Source organism: Rattus rattus, chromosome 3 (assembly GCF_011064425.1).
Source record: "Rattus rattus isolate New Zealand chromosome 3, Rrattus_CSIRO_v1, whole genome shotgun sequence".
NCBI lineage: Eukaryota > Metazoa > Chordata > Mammalia > Rodentia > Muridae > Rattus > Rattus rattus.
In genome coordinates, this window is record NC_046156.1 from 182,896,547 (window position 1) to 182,920,958 (window position 24,412).

General features: G+C 44.8%; 1 protein-coding gene across 1 annotated transcript in view; it reads right to left on the reverse strand.

Annotated features, from left to right (window-relative positions):
• The window catches only part of Arl15 (ADP ribosylation factor like GTPase 15), a 370,669-nt gene extending 348,120 nt beyond the window's left edge, over positions 1-22,549 (reverse strand). The window contains exon 1 of the mRNA XM_032898868.1: positions 22,408-22,549. Within this exon, the coding sequence (XP_032754759.1) occupies positions 22,408-22,455 (48 nt within the window). The 5' untranslated portion in view covers positions 22,456-22,549. The remainder of the gene's footprint in view (positions 1-22,407) is intronic.
• Between the last annotated feature and the right edge of the window lie 1,863 nt (positions 22,550-24,412).

Sequence of the window (24,412 nt, forward strand, 5' to 3'; positions counted from 1 at the left end):
AAGGTCTAATTTCAGTTCTATGGGGGGCGGGGGAGGGACCAGTGTTTCTAAGAGAGCTCCTTTTTTAAACGTCTACCATAATGGCCAGATCCAGTTTTGATGTCCTACACAGTCCTTCGTCTTGATATGAAGCGAGATGGCCTTCCTTTAGTGTCTCCTCTATAATTTTGCTTGCTGTGATAGTACAAAGGTAACAGAGCCAAGCCCAGAGTCCTGGGAATAAGATAGGAAAACTGGTAAAACAAGGAAGGGGAGGAACAGGAAGCGCCTTGGAACGAGGCCCAGGCCTGGGACACCTGTTCCCAAATCCAGTGGACTGAAGAGGCGTTTTCTCACATCAGCATCTCTACAGACGGGACAGCGGCAAAGATGCAGGACGTGCGGACTGGCACGTGAGGACCCATGACACGCGGGAGCTCTGCGGAAGTGTGTGGGCAGCGCCTCTGAGTAAAGGTCCATCTGCCTTTCCTCAGGCCCTACTGAAGCCTGGAAAGGCCACCGAGTTTAGAACTGGCGTGGCCTTCGGTTGGAGCTGTTATTGCAAACATTAACAGTGGATCACTTGACTGCAGAGTACACTCAGAAGCTATTTCCTCACATGGAAAAAATAACTTTAAAAAAAAGGTTCGCTACAAAGTAAAATTGGGCCTTGATGGCAAACCGTGGAACCTTGCTCCGTGGTATGTATTCCACAGCTTCTTCCAATGGGATAAAGGATGCTGGTAACGTGCCTGAAGAAAACACAACCAACGCTACTCTAATTGGCTTCTGGATGTTTTCTAAGGTGGCTTTAGTTGTAAAAAGACTACCAGAGCGCTGAGATTTGGTCTGTGGCTGATAGACACTGATAGATACTGATAGCTTAGAGGGTTGATATCTGCCCAGCTCTAGTGCTCTAAAGGCTTATCATAAATATAAATGTTGTGTGTCTTTTACCTGGGAACTGGATGACCGAGGGCGGGGTAGAAACCCCCAATTGAGATTAAATGTTTTCACTAACACCAGAGCCCTACAAGTAAAAAAAATCTATACTTCCTAAGAAATCTACAGCTGGAACCAGGGACTTGAAATCACTGGTCTTTTTGTAAAATTAATCAAGACTTAAAAAGCGATCTAGCAGAAATAATCTCAGATATGAAACATCGTCTAGCAAAATGGCCCAACAAAGACATATATATTAGAATTTATGGACTTCACCACTTCAGCAAGACATCACTAAACATTCCACCCACTATACAATACATACATACATACATAAATTTTGGCTGAAATTCTTACCTCTGTGGAAGGCAAGAATAGCTCTGAAAATTTGGATCTTAGAGAACAGAGAAAAAGAAAGGAATATTTTAATTTAGCAAAGGAAAACAATTAGTACTAATTGCCTTGAAATATATACTCTTTCCCTGTCTATTAAGACTTGGGGCTAAAAATTCAACACAAGAATTAAAGGAGGGAGGAAGGAAGTATTTGTACAGGCCCCCATGTGGCATGCACTTGCAGACAGTACTAAGTATGAAACAATATGGAGAACAAACCCTGGAGACATTACTCTTCCAGCTCTGAACAAAGAAATAATTTACAACTCTTAGGACAGATGTAACACATCAATGTCTAACAGGAATGCACAGGGGACTTCAAGGACACAACAGGAACACTGAACCCATAGTTATAGGAATCAATAGACTTTCTAGCCCACTGCATGGACACTTAAAACATTGGGAGGTAAAAGGGAGTGCAAAGGTGGACCAGACAAAAGTGACAAGCTTTGCAGGCACAGGGGAGCTGATGGCCATGCCCTGGAACCCTCCTAACCTGCTGAATGGCCATGCTTCACTTTACTTTGGGTACTGATCACTGTTGGCTGTGAACAGACTACCTGAAGTCTACTCGGGTTAATACAGCAAGCATTCTCCTTAGCAGGCCACTGTTCACTGTTCCTCTGCCCACAAGCATCACACAACAGGTCACTGTCCTTGCTAAGTTGCTAATATCCTGAATGTGATCCAGAAGGAAAAACAAACATGTTCTTTCTCTCTAGATTGGAACATACGTGCCATAAACTAACATGTAGAAAGAACATGCCAAGTTCTCCTTTCTAAAGAATGGGACAGGTAGGGGTGTGTGTGTGTGTGTGTGTGTGTGTGTGTGTGTGTGTGTGTGTGTGTGTGTAGAGAGAGACATATGTGCATGCAGGTAAGCATGTATATTTGTGCCTATGCATGCAGATGCAGAGACCTGAAGCTGACATCAGGCAAAGCTGACATAGACTTTATTTATTAGAGCAGTGTCTCTCACTGAACCTAGAGCTGACCAGTTTCAACTAAGTTACTTGCTCTAGGGACCCCCTATCTCCACATGCTAAGATACCATCGCAGCGCTGAGCCAATGCAGCTATCATATGGTTTCCAGGGATCCAAACTCCCAGCCTCCAACTTGCACACTCCACCCACTGACCCATTTCCCAGGCCTTGCAACTGAGGAAAATGGGAAGCTGAAGCCCGGCTTTGGGACTGTGGAAGGCCTTTGTCATGCTAAGCCATGATGTTAACTCCAAAGTCCCCTGAAGGAGCAGACTTTCTGCAAAGCCAGAGGGCCCAGTTCTCAGTACCCTACCCAGAATCTGAGGCTACGATATGAGGAAGAAATGGCAAAAATGAGGAAGAGAGCCTTAGCTAGAAAGGAGAACAATACACAAGGAGGAGGGGGGTGAAGTAACACTACGCATGTGCTTCTGAAAGCCTTAAGGACTTACAGTTTTTATTTTTGTCTAAAATTATACGTAAAATATAAGCATATGTGTATGTCATGAATGTAGTGTGTGTGTCTTAAATGAAGTCACGCCACTTGGGTTGACAACGCCTCCCCCAAGAACATACACTGTCTAACAAAAACCCCAGAGATGCAAAACCTCCTTCTGAGTTGTTGGTCAGGGTTGTCCAAGAGACTTCAAAAACAACACAGGTTAGTACTGTTGCCCTCGGTTCCCTGCAGAGGCTGAAGGGGTGAGTCTCTAATGCTAGAGATACACAGACTTGCGACAAAGAACTCACAAGGCTGGAGCGAGATACGACCTGGAAGCCTTTCTGAGGTGAAGCTGTCAAAGGAGAGGAGATAGACCTAGGCAGCTCTGACGCCTATGAAGCACAACGATGGCCAGGATGCCAGGATCACGATGTACAGATGCAACAGTAGTAACACTCGTAGCTCAGGGGTAACCATGTTTGTCTCGTTGTAAGTCATGCCTGGGACTAGAATGCAGACCCAGACCTAGTGAGATCATGGATGTTAGAAAGTCCCCCTCCACTTTACACCACCACCATGATGCCTTACAGCATGCGAAAGCTTAGCCTTATATCACCCTAAGTGTAGCTCTTACCTCTCACCAACTCCTCCTTGCAGCAGAGACCATTTCAGAAAAATCAAAATGGGTCACAATGCAGATACCAACTGATCACGGCTGCCACCCCAGTGAGCATACAGACCCCACAACTCCTGCACCTAAGGCTCAAGGAACACCACGGGGTGAGGTGGGTTCTAAGAGCCCCACGACCAAGAAGTCTGTTGTAAAATTGTGTCTTCTCGAAATGACAGAGAACCTATACCAATGATACCTCAACAACATGGATGCCTAAACAAGACCTCAACGATGGCAACACCAATAGACATGCTTAAAAAAAGGAGGAAACTGGGGTTGAGGATTTGGCTCAGTGGTAGAGTGCTTGCCTAGCAAGCGCAAGGCCCTGGGTTTGGTCCCCAGCTCCGAAAAAAAGAAAAGAAAAAAAAAAAAAAGGAAGAAATTCACAGGGCTCTACCAATGTCTGCTGAAAGAGGAGGAGAACTGATCTTTCCCAGGGAGGAGCCTGTAAAAGGTGATCCCACTCCAGGTGGTCAGCCCTGAACACATATATACACAAGCAACTGTAAATGGACTCAGAAGTGTGTGCGTGTGTGTGTGTGTGTGTGTGTGTGTGTCTATCTGTCTGTGTGTGTCTGTGTCTGTGTGTGTCTGTGTGTCTACGTGTGTGTCTATGTGTCTGTGTGTGTGTCTTTGTGTGTGTCTGTGTGTGTGTGTGTGTGTGTGTGTATGTCTGTGTGTGTGTGTGTGTGTGTGTGTGTGTCTGTGTGTGTGTCTCTGTGTGTGTGTGTGTATGTGTGTGTGTGTGTGTGTGTGTGTGTGTGTGGGTGTGTGTGTGTGTGTGTGTGGGTGTGTGTGTGTGTGTGGGGGTGTGTGTGTCTGTGTGTGTGTGTCTGTGTGTGTGTGTGTCTGTGTGTGTCTGTGTGTGTGTGTGTGTGTGTGTGTGTGTCTATGTGTGTGTGTGTGTCTGTGTGTGTGTCTATGTGTCTATGTGTGTGTTTGTGTGTCTGTGTGTCTGTGAGTATGTGTGTATGTCTATGTATCTATGTGTGTGTGTCTGTGTGTGTGTCTATGTGTGTCTATGTCTGTGTGTCTATGTCTGTGTCTGTGTGTCTGTGTGTGTGTCTATGTGTGTGTTTGTATCTGTGTGTGTATGTGTGTGTGGTGTTGTGTTGTATAATAATAGTAATGAAAGAAGAAGAATCCATCAATTTTGCATAGGAGAGATTAGGGAGAGGTAACATAGGATGGATTGGAGGAAAGGAATGGTAGGAAATGATATAATTATATTTTAATTAAGAATTTTAAAAAGAATGCTGGGAGAAAGGAAGGAAGTAGGTAGGTGTGGGCAGGCAGGTAAGCAACCATCACTGATCTCCAGCCAGACCTTGCAGCACTGTGCACAGACTGAAGAAATTAGAATATCTTATGTAAGATTCCATCAGACAGTATCACTCAATGTTTTCATCTTTAATGCTACTTAATATTTTATATCAATCATGATCAGGAGCCTTCAATTTCTTATGTCCTGACCACTGGATACTAATGAGCATTATTCAGGATCATGAGGACAAAGACACTTAATTCTACAAAATATAGATTCATTCTCCATTTTCCCCCTGCGCTCCCCTTTTCATAATTAACACAAACTCCAGCAATGGTTTGTTGGGTTCTGTTTTGCTTAGATATTGTCATTCAGAGGTTTTTGTTGAATTTTTCTTTGAGAATAAAAGCTATTGTCAAGTCTATACTTAAACCCTTCTAAATGGCCCAATGGACAAGTCCTTCCCATGACACTGCTACTTCTTTCCTGGACCATTGGGGGCAGGGGTGGAAATCATTCATGGTGGGGCAGTAAGTTCTAATGCCTATTTCAAGAATCACAAATGGTATTATCGCTTGCTTATAAATAAAGCAATCTGGGATTCTCTTGCTTTTCTGACAATGTTAAAAGAAAAGAAGAGAAAAGAAAGAGAGAGAGAGAGAGAGAGAGAGAGAGAGAGAGAGAGAGAGAGAGATTCGTTTTAGGTAACACAAATCTGAGAGGGATCTTGGAACAGTTATTCATCTTCCTGCCAATCACTGGCCCTTGTCTGAAGAGAAAAATCGCACTATAAAACCACTTAGCTAGGGCTGGAGAGATGGCTCAGTGGTTAAGAGCACTGACTGCTCTTCCAGAGGTCCTGAGTTCAAATCCCAGCAACCACATGGTGGCTCACAACCATCTGTAATGAGATCTGATGCCCTCTTCTGGTGTGTCTAAAGACAGCTACAGTGTACTTATATATATAATAAATAAACAAATCTTAAAAAAAAAAAAGAAGAAGAAGAAAAAAAAAAACACTCAGCTAACGGGATCATTTAAGGAGATACCGGGAGCTGAGCAAGGAGAGTTCCCTCCTGGGCTTTGTCCACTTCAGCTCCCTCCCTTTAGCCAGAGCATGGTTCCAACACTCAGGTGAGGTCCATCACCTCCTGCTGAAGAGCAGAACCCAAGCCCACACATCCCACCATCCTCAGCGGCAAGTTCTTACCAAGCTCACCCACTGGGCCTTGTTTCAGAACCAGTTCTCCGGACCACTCTTCAACACCTGACACGGCTTCCACAGTGCGTGTGAACAACCATGTCACTGGCTGAAGACAAGCATTTCCTGCCCATCAATATAGTCAGAGAACCGCTTGAGGCTTTTCTGTGTGCCCAACCTGGGAGGTAAGGCTTGCTTGCTTTTGCCTTGGGCATTCTAGTTCCCTCTCCACTTGATCCTCAGTTTTGCCAAATTTATCCTCAGCCCACCCCTAAGATCCGGCTGTCAAGTGAAGGCAATCCCTCCCTCACGTCTTTACTGTCTGAATCCTCGTGTCTTCAAAATTGGCCTTCACTGACATACAGATTTCCTCAGAAGTACCAAAAGTAACAGACTGACAGTCTAATAATAAGAGGCTTCGAGGTCATTGCCTGCATTTCTGACTATATACGTAAGTAAAGGTCTTAAACTGCCTTCCGCCTGTCACCATCCCCAGTCATTCTCAGGTCAGAAGATGGAATCACTCAAACTTTCCCCACCCCCACCATGTCAGCCCCTCCTTTCACATGAACAACAAGTATTCCTGAGGCTGAATTCCTTCCCATCGAGCATCCCTTTAAAGTGAAAAGCAATACCCAATCACCAAACCTTCTGAGGTCAAACAGAAGCACACAGCATTCAGCTAACAAGGCCGACCTTACCTTGCAAGCCAGGACAGAGGGAGGAAGAATGACATCGAATAAGGGACTAGCACATGCTGGCTGTTTCAACACTCATCCTGGCCCTCGGTGAGAACAGCTTGAGGATTTCTAGGCTTCTCAGTCGGATGGGAAGAGCTGAGGGCTACTAACCCAACCCCTGAATGAGAGGGCTCTGACTTCGTCTGAATGCCAGTGGTCTCAAACTCTGTTCCCTAAATGGACTTTCAAAGGGCGCCGTGATACATGAGAAAGGGTTTTTAAATGAAAGTAGAATTCTAGTTATCTAAGAGACGGAAATATAGGCAAACACAAATCCAAATGCTTTGTGTTTCAAACTTCGAGGCACTGGAAACCACACACACACTAGCTTGTGCAGCCAGAGGCAGCGGCAGGGATACGAGAGTGCACACCTCATGGTAAATCTTATGTGCTGCCTTACGAGTGAAGATTAACCTGAGAAGGCACAGGGGACTACTTTGCAACCTATCACATTTGCAATTACACTGTTGTTGGAAACCTCTTTTTCCCTTAGTACCACACCAAAAATAAAAGAACAAACCACTGAACCAAATCACCTAGGATATGAACCTTCAGGTATCAAGTCACCCTAACTTACCATGTGGGTAAGCACTCCAACACCGAGCCTTGTCTGTTTCTGTTTTTTGTTTGTTTGTTTTTTCCAGCACTGGGTATTGAACTCATGAATGCTGGGTAAGCACAGAACCAGTGAGCTGTATCTCCAGACACTGTCTTTACATCCTAGGTCGGTTCCTGTGCTGATCTAAAACTGCCCGTTGTCAGTAATGGAAAGAAAGTAGCAATTACTACACTATATGATAAAATAGTTTGTTTTATAATTCTACACAAAGATGGGTGGGAAGAAGTCCACTGCTGAAGAGAACCATTAAAAATCCTCACCTATGCCACACTGTTTTTAAATACAGCATGCTGGAGAGAAGCTGGCTGATTCCATTGGGACAGCATTACATCTGAGCCCGTCTGTGACGTCTAGGCCGGGTGGCCATCTACTCTAGGCAACTGAGTAAACCACAACCAGAAGAGAGTTCTCCTTTGCCCCCCGCCTCTCTTTCATGTTGGCCCCACCTCAGAGGTAAGATTCTGGAGTCATGGAGGCCTGTTTATGTTCTTCAAATCATTAGAACTACTAATCAATCAAGTGACCTCATATGTATGTACATGTAACATACATATACACATGTACACATACATAGACACGTGCACGTGTATGCACGCACCTGCATACTCTCAAGATACAAAACCTCAAATTCAATGAAAAGTAACTCCAATATGGCTTCTCTTCTTCTATCAGTCCGGTGGTTCAGACACTACAATCTGTAGACCAAATTTTGTCCTGTCTGTCCTGTCTGTTTTTACCACATGCTGAATATTTGTGGCTGCTTTTGTAACTACGATGGTGGGACTGAAATGCTGAGACAGAATGACTGATCCCTAAAACCTACACACTTAATAGCTGACCCCTTTTCAAAAAGAAGTGTGTCCACCAGGTCTCACCCGGTAATCTGGGATTTCTCCATCACAAAGAAGTATAAGACATTCAACTGAACGGAATCAAGCAGGCTCCAGTCTTAGTCAAAAGAGCCTTCCCTCTAGAGTGCCTGACGAACAGCAAACTCTCTAATGGGCATTTGTTGAAAGAGAAGCCAGGCACAAAGAAAAGAGAAACAAGGGGTTACAGAGGGGTTCAGGGTTTTTCTTCTCCCAAGACTGATGGAATGTCCTCTTCTTCACACAAAATATTTTAAGAATTGGCAGGTCTTGTCAGGTATTTCAACACAGGAGAACACTGGGCTCCAGATGAACCACCAGAAGTTACTATGTTTCACTTGAGGTCAATCAACAATGATTAAAATGTCACTTAGCAAAACAAAAAGGCCTTGTTCATTTTTATCTCCTTTCCCACACCCTCTTTTAGAAGGACATTCACACAGTGCTACTCTATTGTTTGCATATCACTGCACTAGGACAAATCATTTTCCCCTGGGATGATCCCCTAAGCTGTCTAGATTTGAGCAGCAACAACAAAGACGAGTTTATGACAAATGGGGAAGGAATCAAATCGGTGGTCCCATTAAACTCTGGTGTGCACACATGTGTATGTGCAGGTGGGTATGCCTATGTGTACACACACATGTGGAGGACAGAGGCCAACTACCTTGGTTGTTTTTGAAACAATCTCTCTCTCTCCCTCTCTCTCTCCCTCCCTCTCTCCCTCTCTCCCTCTCTCTCTCTGGAACTAACCTAGCCAACTAGGCTAGATGAGCTGGTGAGCAGCCCCAGAGATCCGCCTGTGTCCAGAATGCAAGCTCATAACTCCACCCATGGCTTTTCCTTGTGAGTTCTGAGGACTGAACTCAGATCCTCAGCGCTTACACAGCAAATACATTACTGACTGAGCCATCTCCCCAGTCCTCATTACAACCTCTTGATTCCTCATCATTCCTCAGAATCATACTTGTTTATGTTGATTTACTCAGGATGCCCTCTGTATAAAGAGTTAACATGTAGAATTCTTTATAACTTCAAATTTTTAAAGTAATGTATTCCATTTCACTGGTACCTTCTTCAAGGAAAGAATCTGAGCAGAAGCTTTAGAATCAGCAGCTGAAGACCTAGTCTTTGTTTTTTTAAAAGCATAGAATTAAACTTCCCCTAAGTTCTTATCTTCAGACCCCACAGAATAATGAAGACCTGTAACGGACATGGAGCCAAAACGATTTTTACTAATTTTACTTTTCGAAACTATTTAAAAGGAAATATCAAGCTCATGCAATTATTGAGAGGCTAGTACACATAGGCAATATTTGCCTGTGAATATTTCCAGAGATGACCTATATAGTTAAGCTTTATCCTCACACAGAGGTATCTGGGTGAAAAGGACCTGTCACTAACAACCCATCCTACATAGTCGAACTTCAGAAAAATGGAGGCTCTTGTCCCTAGAGACGACAAACAGAGTCTGTCCTTCTGGAAAAGCCAACCCACTGCTAGCCCAAGGCCAGAAAACTAGAGACCCCAAAACTGGCAGAAATACAGGAAACCCAGCAGCGATCAAATGTTCCTGATTCGGTGATCCAGTCTTTAAAAGGCCTGAAGTTACTATGTATCCTTTCAAGCAATTAAACAATTAACATGCCATTTGGCAAAGCAAAAACCCATCTTAAAAAGCCAGCAATGGGGTAGGGGAGTCATGGGAAGGAGATAAGACTCATAAGACTCATACGATATAGAGAAACAGTATTTCCACACAAAATGACACAAAGATAAAGTAGCCCAATCATCACCAAAGGTTCCTTACATCTTAGCAGGGATTGAAAAAGAAAGTAGTCACACTCAGGAAGCATTCGCCATGATGAAGGACAGCAGCACTGGGCCATAAATCAGCCCTGTTCTCTATTCTACTCCAGGCAGTCTCTCAGGAAAACCCTCAGAACAGAAGAAAGGATAAAGGAACAGCCAGATAAATCCCATGTGAGGGACTGAAGTTCCCAAGAGCAAAATCTGACTTTCAAACTGTTTAGATTCCAACCACAGAGGAACTGAGAGTTCTAAGAGTGCTGCCCGATGGGACTGAAATAAGCCCTCACATTTGCCTATACTCACACAATAGCTTTAAGGAGAACTGGCCTGAGGAGAGATATGGGCCAAGCCAGGACCTTTGACCCCTGCGAATTAGAAATTGCTGCCACTTAAAACACCAAGGAACGCCTCCAGGATCTTTAACCCAGTTACTCCTCGCCATGCTCAGTAGGGGGAGCAAGGAGAGTGCTGCAAGCCTGGTATGGAAGAACCCACAGAACTGAAGTGCAGCTATCAGGTGATGACAGTCACGGATGTCCTTGTTTGATGCTAAGTCCCAACGCAACCATAGGAAACACTTGCACAGTACTTCGCAGTGTCACATTCTTTTAAATCACACTCACTCACACACACACATAGATACACACACGCAGAACTGAACATCAGCTGTACCGATACACTCTGAGAAAACACAACACTGTATGGCTTTTTTATTGTGCAAACATCAAATAATAGATTTGCACAAACTAAGATACCTACAATATCACCAAGATACAGTGCTTACTACCACACGTACAGCTGACTGCAGGCTGAGGCTTCATGCAGTGTATGTGTACACCCCTCTGTGTATGTGTACAGTGGGTGCCATTAGACCCATTTTGCACAGAAGGAACATGAGGGACATGTATTTAGTCTGGCTCCAAAATGTACTTAGAATGCTAATGTATTTAGTTTGGCTCCATACAGCCTATGCCTTCACTGAGACATAATGTAATTTGTACTAAGAATAAGAGACCCAGCGGAGGGGCCGTGGCTAGCCCACTGTTTTCACAATCGGATCCAGCAAGTTATGGGTGTATGTGTCTAAGGCAGCCCTAAGAACAGCTCCAGAAAGTCTCACATTACTAAGTGGTGGGGGACATAAGCTTGGACGTTAGCCAGACCTAGGTTCAAATTCTGCCTCCATGACATCTTATCTGTGATACTCAATTTCTCTACGCCTCGGCTTCCTTATCCCTGATGTGATGACAATCAATAAATAACATGAAATGGCACGGCACCATCCTTCCCACGGTGTTGACAGCATACTACGGCACTGTGCACAGTAAGTGACAAGCATTGGGCGTTGCATGTGCGTGCGTGTGAGTGTCCATGTAGAGGTCAGAGGTCAATGTTGAGTGAATTCCCCAACTGTTCTCTAACTTAGTTTTTGAGACAAGGTCTCTCACAGAACCTGGAGGTTCTCTCACAGGTTTGGCTAGGCTGGCTGGGGATCCTCCTGTCTCTTCCCTGTGCCAGGATTAAGATGCACGTTGCAGCACCCAGCTTTGTACATGGGTGCTAGGGACCCAGACTCTGAACCTCTCACACCTGCATGCTCCTCATTTTACCCTCTAAGCCTTCTTCCCTCATCCACAGCCCTCGTACATTGAGTCTCCATCTTCAAAACTTGGTTTGGATTTTGCACAAGGACCTCAAACACAATTACTCTGAAGCCAATTTCACTCTATTTCCCAACTAACCTGTTCTTCCCTGTTGCTTTGTGACCGTATATGGCCCCATTAGTTGTCTCAATGCTTGCGACAGTTTTCAAATGTGCTCATACACTCTTAACTGTCCTCCCATCAAGAGATCTACCCCTGGCCTCTAAACCCCGGTATGCCTTTGTGAGTGTCAAGACCAGCAGAAAGGATGCTAGGTCATTAGGACAGATGAGAAAAGGCCGGGTGGAGTCTGCCATGTTCTCTTGGCACATTAGCTCTGCAAGCCTTCACGTTCCAAATAGTTCAGGCTACCCAGGGGCAACCACAAAGAAAGGTCATACAAGAGATGCCCCCCACCCAGTCACTACAGCATTCCCAGAGGACAAGTGCATGTACGAAAGAGCTTTGAGATGAACCAGCTACCACTTCACTGCACCTTCATAAGGAATCCCGAGCAAGACTTACCCCTCCACCGAACCTAGTCAACCAACACATTCGTGAGCAAAATAGTTGCATCCCAAAGTCATCTGTTTTTCTCTCTTAGATATCTAAAACCCCAAAGTGAAGACTTTACCTCTGAGATCTCTGCTCATACTCTATACCCAATTACAAAATTTCTGCTGTTCTCAAACGACTCTTATCTATTGAAATGGCCCATCAATCCTCTGCCCTACCTGACTGAATGTTATCATCTCATCCCTGGATCCCTACTTTCCACTATATTGACTATGTTTTTACTTGTGCAAATTATCACAAAGGCTCTAATTATCCAAATTTTGCAAATAAGGAATTGGTGGTCCTGGGTGACTTGTATCAGGTCAGGTCCCCCAATATTTGGAAGTTCTAGAAGTAAGTACATTCTAAATATATACATATAAACTGAAGGATTTGGCTACCATCTTTTAATTCAGCCTGATAATAACATTTGAGGAGGTAACAGCAATCAGTATCATTTCAAATAAGAAAGAGAATCTAATATCCATAAAACCCTGGAGATATAATTTCTTAAAATATGTAAATTAATGACTATTCTATAATATTCCTTCTTGTTGGCATGGATTGACAAATACTTCACATTACACAGATTATAGATGAAACATATGGGGCAGACTTCAAACTCAGTTTTATTCGCTAAGAAAAACTACATACACATAAAGTAGTCACCAATCCTGCAGCAACTAAGACTTGACTCTTCAACTCGTCTTAGTCTTTAGTCCCCTCAACCATTTAAGACAGAGACAGAGACACACAGGCAGAAGAGGCACACAGGCAGGAGAGACACAGAGGCGGACAGGTGGACAGGCAGACAGGCAGACAGACAGATGGACAAGACTGAGAGAGAGAAAGAGAGACAGAGAAAGATAAAGAACTAACAGCTGCCTCAACTCTCACAAGGTAGTTGAAACAGCCGGACAGCTATTTAGCATTTCCCACAGATTCTAGCACAAAGTAGTTTCCCATCCATAGTAATTAGCATCACCACCACCAACTTCCACACTTTATCATAACACAAAGTGGCTGGTTACATTCAGAAACAACTTGAACTGTATTACAAATATTAAATTACTTAATCAATATCAGGAACCTTAAAATATAGACAACTTTTGACCCCGAAAATTCTACTTTTCAGATTTGATCATAAAGCAAAATTACCCTCAAAGGAGTAAGAACACTGTCTCTGACAATTTCCCTTCAGAGGGTCTCCATAAACATTAGCATGTACGGTCAGCTGTTTATTGTTCATTGGCTGTACAGCAACGGAACCTGTTTGCTCTGACAGTTTCCCAAACCTCTTTGACACTGGAGCCCCCTTCAGTAGCTAAGATTCACTACATGTCTTAGTTAGGGGTTTAGGGTTATTCTGATGTGAACAGACACTGTGACCAAGGCAACTCTTGTAAGGCCAACATTTAATTGGAGCTGGCTTACAGGTTCAGAGGCTCTGTTTATTATCATCAAGGGTGGAGCATGGCAGCATCCAGGCAGGTATGGTGCAGGAGGAGCCGAGTTCACCATCCTGTTCTGAAAGCAAACAGAAGACCGGCTTCCAAGCAGCTACGATGAGGGTCTTAAAGCCCACCCCCAAAGTGACACACTTCCTCCACCAAGGCCAGACCTCCAAATAGTTCCACTCCCTAGACCAAGCATATTCAAACCACCACACTACTGTATTGTGCAACTACTTTTACATTTGTTCTGGAAAAAGCCCAAGTGTGTGCAAGTGTTGCTGGTTAAACTGACAGCTAGACCCAAGCTGGAATCATCTGGAAAGAGAATCTCAATGGAGGATTTACCCAGGTCAGCTTGACTTGTGGTCTGTCTGTCGGGGTTATATCGATTTTTAATTGATGTAGAAGAACCTGGCCCACTGTGGGCAGCACCACTCAATGGGTAGGGCCCTGACCTGTGTAAAGAGTGAAAAAAAGCTAGTGGAAATGAAGCACCAGGTGGCGTGGGCACACTCGTGTCTCACTGCTACTGCCTGTGGATGTGCCATAGCTAGCTGTCAGAGCTCTTGCCCTGCCTTCCCTCAGAAACACTCTACAGCCTGGAAGTCTAAGCTGAAATAAACCCATTCTCCCCTAAGTCGCTTTTGGTCAGTGTGTTCCACCCGTCAGTGACAAAAATGAAACCAGAATAACATGGAATGTCAGCAATGTTCCTGACACTAGCCAAAAATAGAGGAAATACACAATGTCTTTGTTTTTTGTTTGTTTGTGGGGTTTTTTGTTGTTGTTGTTTTGTTTGTTTGTTTTTTGTTTTTTTGAGACAAAGTTTCTCTGTGTTGCCCTGACTGTCCTAGAACTTTGCCCTTTAAACCAGGCTGGCCTTCAACTCACACAGATCCCTCTGCCAGTGCCTTCTGATTGCTGGGATTAGAGGTCTGGGCTGCCACCACCCGGCAACATGATATCTTGAGGAAAGGTAGCTAGTGAGTGAATTACAGCTTTCCAGTACGATGCAGAGAGTCCATGCTGCAGAAGAGAAATTATTAAAACCGAAGAGTTTTTAAGTACAAACGAGCAGGTTATGAGATTTTTCCATTCTAAGTCCAGGATGATTGGACTTATGGGTAGTAGACTATGCACAGACTGCAGGACAACGTACTGAAATGCACAGCAACTGTCTGTCTCTGGGTTGCTAGGCTACTGATTTTCTCCACTGTGCTCGGCTATGTCTTTCTCCAAGCTTTTACCGTAATAATAAGCAAGTTATCAAAATCATCTCAGTGCTGACCTGCATTCAGCTCATGTGTTACCGCAATTACAAAAGTGACTTCAAAACTCCAAAACAAACCGGCACACTTCTGCAAAAGCTGCAATTAACATAACAAAATTCCATTCTGATGACTTGCATGCAATGCTAAAAAAAACGCCACGCACCTCTCATCATTCCCTTAACCTGTCAAACGCAGGTAAAATCTCGCTACAGATAACCAAAGGATGGTAACTTCAAAGAGACATGAATCAAATACTCCCTGATCTAAGCAACATTTATTAAGCTCAGACACATCATCAGAGAAGTTTAAAAGCAGGTTTCAAAAGAGTGGTATGTCACAGTTCCCGTACAAACGTGAACATACAAAATACCCTCAACATTTAAGCATCCATCCATTGGTCCTTAAAGGGGCCTAAAATGAGAGCCACCAACTTCTGCAGAGTTGTCGCTAGGGACAGCGGCTGCGATGATGCGATGCGTGGAAAGTGAGCTGTGGCCTGGAAGGTCCTTTGTTTCTTTGTGTGCCTGTCTGATTTTTAAAAGCACCCAAAGCAAATGCAATGCAAAACATTACACCTGCTGATTTAAAGCTGTAAGGACACAAAAGACTGCTCCATTACTTCCTCTTTTAGTTCCATTGCTTCCTTTCTTAGTTCCTGACGTCAGTCCAGGATGGCTGGAAACAGTAAGGCTGTCCCTGCTGCAGTCAGTGGTCCTCCTGTATCCCTAAGCTCGCATGCTCTTCCCGGAGAGTTAGAAGCAAGACCCACAACCATCGTATCAGACAAAGATCCCACAAGGATCCTCTCTGAAACACCAGAAGAAAATCCTCGGGCCCAAGGAGAAGCAGTCCAGTGGCCAGACTAGTTCCCAGCAAACCAGTTTACAACGGAACCAGAGGAGCTTGTCCTACAAATTCAACCTTTCAAGCGGCCTGTCACTGGAGATCATGTAGGCATGGGCTGCAAGTCAAAGAGCAGAGGCTAATGTTAATGTTAAAAAAAAAAAAGAAGGAGGAGGAGGAGGAGGAGGAGGAGGCAGCAATAGGTAGGTGTGAGTAGGCGCTTGCCTAGAGGCACACACCACACAAGTCCTTCAAGTTCCCAGGGGGCCTCTCAAGAAACCAGGCGACAGCAGCAACCAAGTGACCCTTCCATTTCCATCCTTGTATCTGGGGCACCTCCTCCAGTTATTAATTATTCTAGCTAAGCTCTATCTAACCATGGTTATAAGCATGGGTCTCTTTTCTAACTCTGTTCTAAGCAGTAGCTGAGGGATGGGACTGAGACGACATGGTTGAATTAGATGGTGCATATAGACCCCTCCCACGCAGCCTCCACTTTACCAGGTACCAGGCTAGAACGCAGTGACGGAAAAGGAATTAAGATGTCGGGGAACCAGCTCGGAGGCAGGTTACAGCTCAGGTTCTAAGAGTGTTTCTATCTCAACAGGGCAAGCCAGGACCAGCTTATACACCGAGGGATTGATACGAAAGAAAACATAAAACGTCTCGCTCAAAATCAAGAATTTTGCGATGGTGACGGAGACCCACCAGGACGCAGGTGCACTGACTCCTGAAGCATTTGGGGAGATGCCACAGAATGACTAAAAGTAGCCGCCAGTTCCACAATGGCTGGTCCTTGCTTCAACCCCTAACCCATACGGGTGTTTAATCCCCAAAGATGCACATTAACGAGAACGGAAGGCTGAAAACTCAATCCCAACGTTGGTGTCTGTAGGAGGAGCTTGGAGGACATGACCAGGTCACTAGGGTAGAGAGGTCCCATGACTGAATCCTAGTGATTTTATAAAAAGAAGAAAGACTGTACAAAGGGGAGGAAGGCTATACAAACACAGGCATGAGCTTCCCTCTCTCTCCAGGTAAATCCGTGCGGCGTAACAGAACTTTGCCGGTAAGAAGGCAAGGATCAGAAGTGTCACCTAACCTCGGAAGCGCAGAAATATGAGCTAAAACCAAATTTCTAAAAATAAAATGTGCTCTGGTACATCCTTAAGTAATGAAAAGCCTCATCGCTACTCAATTTATAAAGAAGGACCAGGGGACGTTTTCATATCCTCACTAAAAACTGTCTATCCTCCTCTTCATTTGTCACTTACAAATCCCTTATATGGTTAATGTCCTCTGCTGAAGCCACAGCCTGCTTGTGGCCTAGTGTCTGCCAGTCAGCCTCACTGCCTAAGCCGTACTCGATAAAGGTGGCCAGCAGACTTAACAAGTAGATCCTCAGTGCTCATGACAGGACCAGGAGGAACCAGAGCAGTAGAAAGCAGAAGCCACCCTGAAAATGGCAGTACTGAAGCTTAGGGCCGCATCTGTGTCTGCCGATGAAGTGTCAGAGTCTGCAGATCACCTCAATGACCAGAGGCATGGTGAAGCAGAAGGCTGGGCACACATCTTCCAGCTGGTCTTCTCTACAGAGGGTCCTTGTATTTACATGCAACATGTAAATATCCAACTGTATTGCATCAGCTTTTAACACCAAGAGCCTACATCCCTGTCCTCACTAGAGAGAACAGTTTAGATGTGGGGACAGTGAAGAGGGAGCCCTAGAGCCAGGTCAGCTCACTCACTCGATAGCTGTGTGAACTTGGATCTTACACACACACACCACACACACACACACACACACACACACCTCATTCTTGGGCAGGTACAGTCTGTGACCAAGAAACTAGGCCAAGTTCACCAGTGACTACAAAGAAAAAAAGCTTAGTAAGTTAACCTTACTAATTCCCAAGCATAAGAGAGAAATGCAAAGAACAACAGACAGCACCTGAGACCAATCAAACACCTGACCCGTTTGCGAGTCCAGCTTCAGATTTCATTTTGCCATAAAACAAAGAAACATATGCAATAGAGAAACGCACTAGGAAGCAACAGAGCATGTCAGAACTCGCCTTCTCCCCATAGGCCATCTTCAACCTGTCCTTCCACATGCTCCCCAAGAGTCATTTGCCTTGCAGTCCTGCAGCCAAGGAGAGCACTGTAGTCCATTCTCCATGACTTCCTGGAACGTGCGCAAGTAGGGTTGCATAAGCATTCTTTGAATGGGCTAAAGAACATATGAGAAGGCTGGAGAAATGGATCTTGCATTCCCAGCACCCGCCTGGCAGATCACAACTGTCACTCTAGATCCAGGGGATCTGACACCCTCTTCTGACCTCTGCAGACACTGTACACATATGGTGCACAGACACACATGCAGGCAAGCATTAAGACATATGATATAAATAAACCTTTAAAGAAAAGAACAGTGAGAATGCAGTTTTACTCTTTAGATGTAATAAAGGATCCTCAAAAGTCTTACCACTTCTTGCTTGCCAAATGCCCTCTCGATTCTTCAAAATATTAGGACTGTTTTTAAAATGCAACCCAATCCTTCCCATTCAATAACAGTGATTCCACAGCCAATACACAAAACAGTGTCAGCAACATGATCATAATGTGTTAACATTTTTATTCGAGAACCAATGTATACATCTGAAGGACTCAGGAGGCAAAGGAAGCAGATCTCTGGGTTCGAGGCCAGCATGGTCTACAAAGTGAGTTCCGGGACAGCAAGGGCTAAACAGACAAAGCGTGTCTCAAAATCTAAGAAAGAAAAAAAGAAAGCCAAGGCAACGTTTATAAGTAAGTTTACCCCCAATATCTCTTTTAATCGTCACTGGTGTTATATAGAAAATAACCAACTTTATTGTTGTTGTGTTAGTGGTACAAAGAGGAATGGTTGAAATCCACACAGATTTACATACAAGGCAAAAACATTTTGAACTAAAAGGAACATAAAAGTTGACCCTGTCTGGCCTCCACAGATAGAAATTCATAAAGGTTCTGTGAAGGCCAGTCTTGGTTGTCAGCTTGACTATATCTAGAATGAACTACAATCCAGAAACAGAGGACACACCTGTGAGAGACTTTCTATTTGGTTTAAAGTATGTGAATCCACTTCCAGCCTGGACCTTCGAGGTAGGAAGATACACGCCTTCTGTCCAAATCTTGAGGTGCGAAGACACATCCCTTTAATCCACATCTAAAGACATACCTCTAATCTGGGCTGTACCTTCTGCTGGAAGTCTATATAAGGGTGTGGAAGAGGAAAGGTGTTGTTCTTTGCACTGGAGCCTACCTCTTCAGGATTCCAGCATATTCAGACCAGCTGAGATACCCAGCCTTGTGGGACTGAGCAAGTATTAAATTCTTGAACTTTCTGTTCACAGCTGCCCCACTGTTGGGTTAGTTGGACCGCAGTCTATAAGTCATTCCAATAAACTCCCTTTTTCTGTAGAGGTTCATTCCATAACTTGTGTGACTCTAGAGAACCCTAATACAGTATCATTCTCTCATTATAAGTTACATCCTGTTCTTGCTCTTAATAAAGCTCTCAACATTGCCTTAACCCATCAGAGAGAGAGAGGGCTATGCTGTCTGTTGGTGACAGCTAAATCCTGAATCATATACCTGTCTGGTTAGAACATGACTTAGAAACTTGCTCAAGAGAAAAAGGAAAGAGATATGACCTCCTCCGATGCCACCCGCATTATCTAGAAAAGATAAGACTTTTATGTTTAAATTGCTAAACAAATTCTATCTTGATCATCTTAAGTGTAAAGGATACATCCTGCATTCCAAAAATCAAAATACCTAATCCAAACAGATACTATCTTGTCCCAGTTTAGAAACCAGAGGGGAACAGAGCTACCGCTCCCGCCTCACATTCATTCATCGACATGGAATCCCACGCTCTACCTCCATGCCAGGCACCAAGCCAGGCACAGTACCCGGTGTAACGTGTAATTATTTAGGATTTGCAAGGTGTCCCTCTCTCCCTGAACCAAGATTAATGAAACCTCTGTCTTCCTTCACCTCAGCTGTCACCCCTAAGACCACTGAGGAACTTAACTGTAACTCCTAAGATCAGAGAGCTTCCTTCATCTGTCTTACCAATCAGTCCTATCAGAGTTATTAAAAATAGCAATCACCTGCACACACACCACGCAGTCCATGCACACACCACACCCACTCACCCACCCACACGCCACGCATGCACCACACACACACACACACACACACACACACACACACACCCTCTACCTCTTTTTTGCCTTCCTTGGACTCTCTCCTCCAAATAAAACAAGTTAACTGTGACACCCAAATAAAGAACAATGGTAACACCTCCACAAACAGCTTTTCTTTCCAACATAACAACAAAAATACAGAGCACTATTTAAAGAAAGAAAAGACCACACACCAGGACAGACAACACACGGGACCAGGATGTACAACACACCAGGACGGATGATTACACCATTACTCCTGACAGGCGTGAACAGGGCCCTCACTCCAGTCCACTCAGCAAAGCCTGCAGTCCAACTTGGAATGAAAGAAACCTTTTCCCCCTCCTGGAAGGGAAATAAAAGGACTTAGGAATCGATTAATAAGATGCCAAGCACAGTCAAATCGATTCTGGTTTTTTTTTTTTTCTTTTTTTCAGAAATGGGATTTTAAACAGACACCAGGCAAAGACTGTGTGAATGAGGAAAAAAAGTGGTATAGCTCACTGTCTTCTCTAAGAGTGGATCAACGAAACAGCACAGTAAAGCTATCTGGGGAAGGCGGGACTTTGTTTTTTCCTCTCTGGTCCATTTAGTAGTGAAGGACTTTCTTTAGTGTTTTCACAGAGGTACCTAACACACTCATAAAACCTGACCTGTCTCCTTTAAGACTTTGTTTTCTCCCCACCCCCACCCCCACCCCTACCCCACCCCCCAGTATAGGCAATGACTTTTATGGGGCAGTTACTTCCACTACTGAGGAATTTTTGAAAGCATACTGAAAGTGACAAAACAATGATTTTAGACGAAAGCCAAACAAGGTACTGGGGCAAAACAGGTAAAACAGACAGGCCAAGTCAAAGTCAAACCCAGAGCCCAGAGACTGTGACCTACACTCCCAGTGTAACCTTATGCCTACCATTATTCATCCACCTATCCTGAACCCATGTCGAGATGGAAGGTAACCTGAGTAATTTGTATTTCTGTTTTCCCACAGTTCTTTTAGTGGGCCTGGTACCTTAAAAACGGCTATGTGCTGCAGTCCTGCAATGGCCTCAGCAGTTCACGAGAACCCCCGAATTCCTCCCTGAATCGCTATGTATTCAAAACTAGCAGTACAAGTAAGATATCCTATACTTTCTTCTTATTTGGTCATTTTTCTCACCAAACTAGCTTTTTGTGAGGCAGATTACAAGACATAACCATAGCATGGTATGGGATGAACTACAAATCAATCAACCATTCAACTTTCAAAATAGCCTTCGGGACACACTTGAGAGTTATCAACCTACAGGGCACATAAAGAATGTTCCCAAACAGATAACTCACTTAACCTGATACAGTGGTAACGCCCCTTTATGACAAATATACACGTTACTACCATAAATACATAAACAGCAAAGCCAGATTCCAACTGAGATTCTTTGATTTCAGCTCCGTTCTCAAGGTCGTGCCATAACTGGTCTCCATCCTTGCCAGTTCCTAGCCAGATCTAAATAAAGCCTCACACACAGGTAACATTACAACGCAGCCCTCTCTTTCCTGATCTGGAAAGTATTCAGTCTTTCTCCGTAGAGCCTTAAGTGTAATTCCTAGAAGGCACTAGCAAATCTCTGCCAGGCCAATCTGCAGTGGGAAACCATGTGTCCTACAGGATGACAGGAGGGCCAACGCTTCTAACCATCTACTTCAGCTCTGCCTGGTAACAGCGGTTCGTTCTAACAATATCAACACAGTAATTGTTTAGGATTGAACACAGTTCACGTCAAAGAGGATCTCTGCTTGACCACAAACAGGCAGCTCTGTGGAAATACAATTTCTGGAACAAAACACGAGGCTTGCACAATTCTAGAAACACGTATAAGTGTCCCGTTCCTACGCTGTGCAAAAAAACTTTTTCCACCTAAACTTCCCAGCACAGGGCTGATCTAAAACCGGTTGCCAAACCGTGCACACCATGCACAACAGCAGCGTGCACCACAACCAGAGCCGTGGGGCAATGCCTGTCCCTGCCCAGTCCTGCTCAGGCCGGGTTGCAATGTGGTTTAGTCCAGTCTACTTTCTGGTAATGTGTTTTTAAAATCCCGCCACGACCCAGGTCATTCCTTTAGAGATCTAATAACAACCAAATGACCAGACCTGCCGGGCACTTAGAGAGCCATTCTTCTTATGGCTCTTTAATAGCACCTGGAGTTCTGCTAAGGGGAGAGCGGAAAACTCCAGCTTCCCCGGAAAGAAAGTCCTGCGCCGGGAGCGCGGAGAGGCGCGCGGAGCGTGGCCCCATCTCCCGCAGTCCCGCCGGTCCCCGCCGCGCCTTTACCTGTCAGCCCGGCCTCTCCCCCGACGCCGCCCCTCGGAGCCAGCCCTGGGAGAAAGCCACCCAAGGCATCCCATCCCAAAGAAAGAAAGCCGAGAGGCTGCTGCTCCAAGCAGGGGGCCATGGGCCACCGCGAGATCCGAGGGGCGACACGCCGCCCGCGCCCCGCACCTACCAGATAATCCATGTACAGAAACGCCTCAGTTATCCGGAGATCAGACATCCGGCAGCCTAAAGCATCCGGAATGGCTCCGAACCCGGAAAAAAAAAAAGCAGCGTCTTGGGCTGCGAGCGAGCAGCTACTGAAAAAGCCAGCAACAGCGAAAATCGCCGAGAGCAGCCGAGGAGCCGAAGATTACACCAGGGGAACGGCGATTGGCTGGGAGGGCGGGCAGAGGAAAAGGAGCGCGCTCATTGGCCGGAGCCCCTATAAAAGGCAGTCCCCCGGTGGAGGGCAGCAGAGAAGCGCGGGACTCAGGCGAGTCCTGGTTCCTGTGTGCTGGGGGAGGGGTGGGCGGAAACGCGCTGCGGCCGGCGGAGCTTCGGCGGCTCCCTCAGTCTCCTGTCCGCTGGAGACCAGGCTAAGCTCCCAGCCAGAGGCTGAAGAGCAGCGGTGTCCCCGCCCACCCCTTCATAAGAAACCAGCCCGGGGCGCTGGGAGGCAGAGTAATCACCGAAACTTACTTTCTCTGCCGGGAGCGGCTTCCAGTGGCCTTGAGACACCGAGGACCGTAGGGTTAGAAGGGCAGACACCTCAAGGAAAGCAAGTTGTGCACTACCGGGAACCGCATTGGCCCTCCAGGGTGTCTGCTACGGCAGACAACTTGAGCTTGACCCTTCTGCGGCTCAGCACCAGTGCAGCCCAGGTTAGGAACCTAGAGGCTGTTAGAACTTAAGCAACCTTGAGGAAAGTCGCTTAAAAGTCCAGTTAGTTACATTGACCATGATCCAATGTCCCTGAATAAGATCGTGACTTCTAAAGGACCCAAGTAATACTGCTCGTGAACCTTAGGAAAAAAGAAGTCTAAGAGCAGATGAACTTGAGACTTGTGTATTTCCTAGTTTTAAAAAAAAAAAAAACCTTGGAATTGAGTGAAGACGGAGTCAAACAAGAGGTAAAGATAACAGTCGGTTCTGGATTTTTTTTTTTTTCTTCCCTTCCAAGATTCAGGCTAGAATGGTCATACACTCAGTCAAAGCAAAGATAAAAGAAGATAACATGCCAGTTCGCTACGGAGGAAAGTAAAATATAACCCAAAAATGAATAAAAAATGAATATCAGGGGTTGGGGATTTAGCTCAGTGGTAGGCGCTTGCCTATGTAAATGCGCAAAGGCCCTAGGTTAGGTCCCCAACTCGAAAAAAAAAAAAAAAAAAAAAAGTGTGCCATATCTTTTGTACCCGTAATTCCGTTTCTAGACATACTTAGGATAAAAAAGCTGTGCGCGGCGTTATAAGTGAACGTTTGCTGCAATGTTTATAATAGAATCTTGCAGGTGTGGTGCTGCTTTTAATCCCAGCAAAGAGACATGAAGATCCTTGAGTTCAAGACCACCTGGACTACAGAATAAATTCCAAAACAGCAGGGCTACACAGAGAAACCTTGTCTTGGGGGAAAAAAAAGAAGAAGAACCTCATATGATTTGTTAATATGGCACACTTACACAATAAAACTTTATACAGCTGTTAAACATTTATGAAGTTTCATAATATGATGAAGTTTACAGTGAACTCATATTCTTTGCTCAGATGTCACAAGTCAAAGGAGTATTCTGAATGATAGAATTTGGAAGACTAGGTTGCAAAAATACTATTCTGTTATTTCCTGCCAAACACTGCTACCCTTTAAGGCAGAGGTGACTGAAGTTTCCCTCTACCCCTGCCCCTATACACACACACACACACACACACACACACACACACACACACTTTTTGTGTGTGAGTCTTCAGGTAACAAATATCATTGCAAGTTTACCGCAGGGCAGTGAAAATAGTTGTTATTTAAAAAAAAAAAAAAACTCTATTGTTCATTATAGAAAACCATAGAATTCACCCTAAATATACATGTAATCAAGGTAGGGCGTGCAGCCCCTTCTGCTCCCGGGTCATGTGCCATATGACCAAATGCACTATCTAATCTCTGAACCTGTTTCCTCAGGATGAAAGAGGGTTTTCAGGGTA